At 39.7% G+C, this 7,081-nt stretch overlaps 1 protein-coding gene across 1 annotated transcript; it reads right to left on the bottom strand.

Moving 5' to 3' along the window:
• Positions 1–3,027: 3,027 nt before the first annotated feature.
• LOC106655676 lies at positions 3,028–4,033 on the bottom strand. The gene is made up of 5 exons (XM_014376192.2): positions 3,887–4,033; positions 3,709–3,805; positions 3,526–3,648; positions 3,322–3,464; positions 3,028–3,247 (listed from the first exon to the last, which is right to left on the bottom strand). The coding sequence occupies exons 1-5, from the start codon at positions 4,003–4,005 to the stop codon at positions 3,049–3,051; spliced, it is 681 nt and encodes a 226-aa protein (XP_014231678.2). The 5' UTR covers positions 4,006–4,033; the 3' UTR covers positions 3,028–3,048.
• Positions 4,034–7,081: the final 3,048 nt, after the last annotated feature.

Here is a 7,081-nt window from a genome sequence, read left to right as displayed (position 1 = left end):
ATCCTCCCGCGCAGCGTGTCGCGCTTATGCGCAGCACATTGTACTTCGTGTATATAGTACATGCGCCAGCCATATATAATATAAAATATCATAAGCGTAAAGGACAAGCGCAATTAAATGCTACAACGACGCGGGGTCAGGGAGCGCCACACAAATACACACACACACACATATATATTCGCAGGATGTTCTCCATCTCTTGGTATATTTACATCGTGAGCAAGTATACAAGCCCATCGCGCAACTGTATAACATTACAACGGAAAAAAGCCAAACGGCAGCTCGCAATCTTTTTTATTTTATTATTTTTTTCTTTTTCTCAAGTTCTTTTTTAAGTGGAAAAAATTAATAAAATCTTGCAACGATTGCGTGCGCCCAACTTTCCTCTTATTTTTCAGGAATTGCGTCGAATTACTCATTAATTTGATGATTACCAGATATGCCGACGGTATACGACGATGGGCGTGCGCGCCTATACGCGCATATACAAAGGCGCGAGAAATAGATTTTCGCAACTCGCGCGACCTATGCGTGCAAGCACGCGCTTTTCTTCTCTCGCGTATCCTCTATAATGTAGCGTTATTGTAAAAGGTTCGTGTAAACTTGAACGTCGCGAGCGCGCGCGTATATGCTAATTAGCGGCGGTATATTTAAGTGCAACGATGGCGGCAGAAAGTTGGAAAAATTACCGTTGCGGTAGCGTCAGATCACGCTGAAAAGCGTAAAAAAAAGTCGCGATAGCCGATGCATAATAATACTATACTTCATGAGAAATTAAGCTTTTACTTTGATGAATCTTTATTTCAAGACTTGAAATCGTTTTTTGACAAAAAAGATTTTTGCATTGCAAGAATAAAACAATTCAAGCAAGACGTGAGAGACAAACTGTCGAGTGACTTGGCACGAAGAGCTGTGCAGGTAACCAAGTAGCCAAAAATATATAAAATCCACCATGAAAATCATAAAGGTGTAATGATGGATGACAACATGCAATGTATGTGTAAGATGTAATCATTTCGGCACAATATTTGTTGAACTTTTTCAAATACGTTTGTATAAGTATCAATACATATTTAAAATCGTCAAACATCATTTTTTGCCGCTTGCGTAATCTTTGCAACCCTCGTGTATTTTTTCTTGGTGTCCGAGCAATTGCTGATTATGTCCCAAATTTTTTCCCACAACTTTCGCGGGCTGTCTTTTGGGGCATAATCAAACACGATTTTTGTACAAATTTTTTCTGGAACTTGTCGCATGCGAAATCGATGTGCTGCTCATGGACTCTGGTTATGTGCATGAATAATCTTGCTTAACATCAAATCTCTTCGCACACATTTCACAAAAGTAATTTTTGAAAACTTCGTGGAATATTTTTTTGTGATTTACCAAATTTGATTTATTTTCAAATTTTCTCTCGCACTTGTCGCATGCCCAAGTCTTCGACCTTAGTGATCTGTTTTTTGGTGTCTTCTCAAATTTCTTTGTTCCTCAAATTTCTTCTCACAAATGTTGCACTCATAATCTTTGCGACTTTCGTGTATCGTCTTTTGGCAAACGCCATTTATGTCCAAATTGCATTCCACACTTGTTGCATGTGAAAACTTTTCGACCTTCCTGAATTGTTCTTTTGGTGTACCGTCATTTGGTGATTCAATAAATCTGCTTATCTTCCAAATTTCCACTCACACTTGTCGCATAGGTAATCTCTGCAACCTTCATGAACTGTCAATTAGGATTTATAACTATTAAAATATTTTTGATTGATTTTTTTTTTATAATAGCTGCTCCAATCACCAATGTTTCCTGCAGTCAATGCATTGACAAGTATACTTTTTTCCTAAAAAATTATAACTCATTCATAGATATTTTTATTCATATAATTTTATAATGTACATACATCTATGTTAATAAATAAAAGAAATGAAAATGAATATCGTTAGGATACAAAAAATTTTGATCTGAATACTTATATGCAAGAAGCAGTTGAGCTTCAATTGTAGTGCAAAAACTTAGGGATCGCCTGAATATTTTAAAAATCATAAGTGCAGAATTTTAAAACATTTTTAAAACGTTCAATCGTGGACGTTCAATCGTAAATTTTTTTTCATCGATCGAACTCCTTTTTTACATTCAATCCTTTAATTATTTGAATTTTCAAGTTAGTTTTTGTTAAAATTTGTAAATAAAACAATGAATATAACTTTTTGGACGCACTAAACGCGTGGAGGATTCATAGTTTGTGAGTACATGCATGCACCAAAGAATCTTACAAAAACTTTCCCAACTTCCTGAACTATATATTGTACGAAGACGAGTTCCGCGCCATCATCGTCATCGCGCCTTCGACTTTGAAAATTGGATATTCATATACGCGTGTGCAGAGCACCGCATCGACGAAACATCTCTATTATGGTGATATCTTTTTGCGCGTCAGGAAAAGATCGGCATGGTCAGTAAAGCGCATCGTAGTATAAAGGAGCCTAAGCAGCAACTAACACAGACGCGTACACGACGGCGATTGAGAAACCTTCAGGAATCGCAGGCGTGCGTGTACATTTATAATTCGTACATACTTTATTATGTTGTATGCATGCATTACGCGCTTTTGGACGAACGCGCGGTGTTGCGCAGAGGGGCCGAACGTGTATAAATACGTGTACGCGCTGTAATTTTCCATTGTTGTCCAACTTCTGAAACATGTAATCTAGTGCAAGGTTGGCCTAGTCGAAAAAATTGAGCCTATGCGTATCTTCTTGACTCTAGCTCCGATGTGCGAATTTAAAAAAAGAAGATGAGGTCGCCGTTGGGAAAGATTACCACCGAGCATACCGCTATGACTCAAGTGGCGTATACAACCTTCTTTTTTTCCTTCTTTCTTCCTCTCTTTTCGCAAGTAATTTGGACATGCCATGTAACGACTACTCTGATCTGACGTAATTACTACTTTTAAGCTTTGTGAAAAACAATTTAAAAAAGGTTTGACTCGTAGAGCAATTTATTGCAAAGACAAAAAAATTTATCGTTTAAAATAAAATTTATGCAGTCGTGTTAATGATCGACCGGTATCACAGAGTCGTAAGTGTACTTCGATATTGAGTTTTCGTTAACACGATCGACAATTAGTGCCCACAGATCACTTGCTTGTACGGTAATCTCGCTCGAGATGATTTCTTGGAGATCCGAAGAGAGATTTGGTTCGTTTATCAGTTCAACCGAGTTACTGTCTTCCATAAAAATCTCCACGGCACTGCGAAAAAAGCAACAATTTGAACAATACGATTTTTAAATAAAAAACATCAATAGAAATTTTTATCCACTGACCCGTTATTAAAATCAATTTTCGAAAACAGTACGGTTTTATTTTCGCTGTTGATATCAAAGTTAAGGCGAACATCAATTGGTTCGATCGTGCATCGGATCTTTTTGGGTTCGTCATCTTCATTAATTTTGTAATCGTAATACACCTGATAAAACAACCATAATTCATTAGATAATTAAAAAATGTATTCAAAGTATAATAAATACCTCAAGTTTCGGCCAATAAAAAGATTGTAGTACTGTTATTCCTTCGTTTGAACGCATGTGGCGAATGGTAAACCCCACTTTTGAAAATTTATCTATGTGACCATTGAATATCTTGTATTGCAACTATAAAATATTACATAAAAATTAATTCCTCTAAAAATCTTTGTTTTAAAAAAATCTTACGTCTTTTCCAACTTGCTTGTCCAGCAATGTTACGGATGATTTTTTGCGTATAACTTCTCTCAAAATTTCACGAACACCATCGAGGAATGATTTTATTCTATAAAATATATTTAAATACAATTCACATGTATTTATCAAAATATAAAATATAAAATATGGGACCTAAGTTTTTATTTACTCGCCGTATTTCCAAGATGAAAATTGCTCCCAAGTAGGTTTTGTTTCAGTTCCATCGATGTTTGCAATTGTCGCGATAGCTATACACAAAATTACTCCAAAAAATCGTTGTAAATACATTTCTTTTTCTTAATTTTGTCGGTCACGAATGCTATGCAGCGACTACGAAAAATTGTAAAAAATTGAAGTATATGAGGAGGTATGCAGAAGCTTCGTGATTTACTAATCAATTCTTATCAGACTTTACCAACTTGAATAGGCAATCGCGTTAAATAATAATATTACATGAAAAAGCAATTTTATGAGTAAAAAAAAATTTCCAGCACAAATTAGGGCTCGTTCATTGGATCTAGAAACGATATTTTACAAATCGAAATAGACTAGAAATTCATTAAAAAAAATTTAAGCATTTTTTGCTATCTTTTGTAGAACGATACGATTTCGGTACAAACTAAAAAGGGATCGATTCGCGAGTGTAAAAAATAAATAAGTAGAAAAGAAGCGCAGAGAAGAGAAAACAAGCGAGGAATGCAAATGAACAGCAGTATCTACTTCATTAAACAAGGCCTAATAGCCGAAAAGACCTCCCGAACAACGAAAGGCAGGTCGCAGTCGTTCTCGAGCGCGTATAACAACATATACACAGACGTACGTACACACACGTACACACAAATGTCATCGGACGCGCGTGTTATACACATGCCACGCGAGATACAGGGGGGACAGGGTGAAATCCGAATCGAGGACTTTTCGAGAAAACGAAACGCGCTTATATACAGCGACGGCATATAAAACAGGCAAACGTAAATAAAGAAAAAAATGAAGAAAAAAAAAAGAAGCTCTTGCGGGTCGTCGGCGGTTTTGCGATTTACAAAAGATCATCGTCGATCAGTAGGAGAGCGCTGCGCGCGCGCAAGCCCCACGCCCGCGCGTTGCATATTGGAAGATGCTAATCTCGGATACTTTTGCGCGTGTGTGTGTATCTGTGTGTCGCGACCGCACCGCGCAGAGAAGGACTTTTTTCGAGGGTCCCTCGCTCGCGATGCTGATTTTCGAGAGAGAGAGAGAAGCTGCCTTATATATGTTTATATGCCGCGCAATCGCTGCTGGAGAACGACCTTAAGCGAATAAGGCAAAGAGTCCTCCTGCTGACACTGCCACTGCTGCTCGTTGTTCGAAAAATATGTGTACGTACACACATATGAGACAAGCTCGGGTGCTCTCGTTTTTATATTTTTATCGCTTTTACATACTATAATGTCGGCCCTTTCTAGAGAGAGAGATGCAATTTTTCGTCTTTGTCCTTGGAAGTTTCGGAGAAAAAACGAGCCGCAAGAGCCTATGACGAGATATTTAAAATAGTAGCATTTATATTATCTCTAAGTGAACTTATTGCGATCGTATGCCGAATATTACGAGCAAATCCCTGCCTGCGATATTAGATAAGGGAAAGAAATTAGCCTAAACACATCTCGATACAAGTCCGATACGAGTGAGAAATCGGCACAACAGCGGCAAGGAATTACCTATAGTACAGGCTATATCGCAGCTTGTCCGGGGCTCTTGTACAACACAACAACGGCAAAACAAGCTGTGTGTGTGTGTGTGTGTGTGTGTGTGTGTGTAATGTATATATAGTTCAAGTGTGAGTGTGTGTGTGTGTGTGTGTGTATGTAATGTATATATAGTTCAAGTGTGAGTGTGTGTGTGTGTGCGCGCAGTGTGTGCGTCAGGTCTCGCGCTCCTTCGAAAGGATTTAAGATCCAACGGCGCTCCACCTACAATTAGAGAGGCTCCTTTTCTCGCCTTTTAAAAAGATTACGACGCCTCAACGGCAACCGTAGCAGCAGCAGCAGCAGCAGCAGCAGCAGCAGCAGCGAAAGACGATACACATTTTTTGCGCCGCTCGAGTCGTATAAATACGACTGCTTGCTATCGGCCATAAACTAGCTGATAACTCTCGTGCAAGTGAGAAAGAGAGAAAAAGACCTCTTGGAAGCTGAACTTGGTGCGCCCACGCGCGTGACGCCAATTGATCAAGCTCCCTTACGACTTATACTTTTCAATTCGAGATCGACGCGCCTGGCCACTATAAATATATGCCGCGATCCGTATAATACCCATATTTTATACGTTATCCTTAACTCTGGCCTCCCTCTTCGCCTCCCGTGTATACATTCGTTATCCTCGGATTTTTCCAGCAGGTTAATTAAGGAGATATTTTTTTTTCTTCTCCTTTTTTTGCTTGAACGGCAGCTCATATATATTTGGTAGCGATACATTTATACAGAGAGTACAAAACGTAAAAAAAAAATCGTAGAAGAAGCGAGCGCCATAATTTCATCTTCATCATTTGCCCTATCTTATAAGCAGTCGAGCTCTAGCTTTCTCTTATCGCGGCGGATGTAGCCGCGCTATCGGCAAGTTCGATCTGCGAGTGGTGGCCTATCCGCGCTCGACGCTGTGGCGGCGCTTAAACTTTGCTTCTAACGGATCTAATTCTTTTTGACGCGAAGCTTTACGTTGCGCCTGGCACACGCACACACTTCGGAGCTATTGTATATTACGTTATAGCCGTGATAATTTCGTGTGGTTTTTCGAAAAATGTCCGACGAAAAAGCTTATCGAATACAAGCTGCGGTATTCGTCCAAAGGCGCGTATACATGCGTATTTAATATGCGCATCTCGATGGAAACAAAAGGCGCGTACGTATTGGATTGCGCGTATATGCAACTGCAGCATCAAAATTAGCATCCTTGTAACATCAGTCAAAGTGGTAAAATCGCGCGGCGTTATTGTATGCCGTAGCTGCGCCGAGGCGCGGGTTTCGTCAAGCCATGCCACACTCGGCAACAATATAATCTTATCACTTTAAACTTGAGCAACGGTACGAAGCAGCACGGGCGCACGAAAAAACACCTGTAGCAGCAGCGGCAGCAGCAGTTGGTGCGTGTGAAAAGGTCAGTTTCATTCATTCGTCGGATCGCTGGCAGCATCCCGTCGCGCACACAATGGCTTTTTCGACACCGCCACACGCGCCATAGGTGCATGCGCTGTACGCGATTTTTATCTACGCTCACGCACGGTCGCTCGTCTATTCTCCTATGTGCCTGAGTAAAAAAAGCTGAAGAAAAAAAAGTTACCGAGTCGCTGTACACACGAGAACGTTGTCTATATACATACGCGTCTGGTGTT

This window comes from Trichogramma pretiosum, unplaced genomic scaffold (genome assembly GCF_000599845.2).
Source record: "Trichogramma pretiosum strain Unisexual culture from Peru unplaced genomic scaffold, Tpre_2.0 scaffold76, whole genome shotgun sequence".
NCBI lineage: Eukaryota > Metazoa > Arthropoda > Insecta > Hymenoptera > Trichogrammatidae > Trichogramma > Trichogramma pretiosum.
This window is presented reverse-complemented; position numbering and strand designations above follow the sequence as displayed.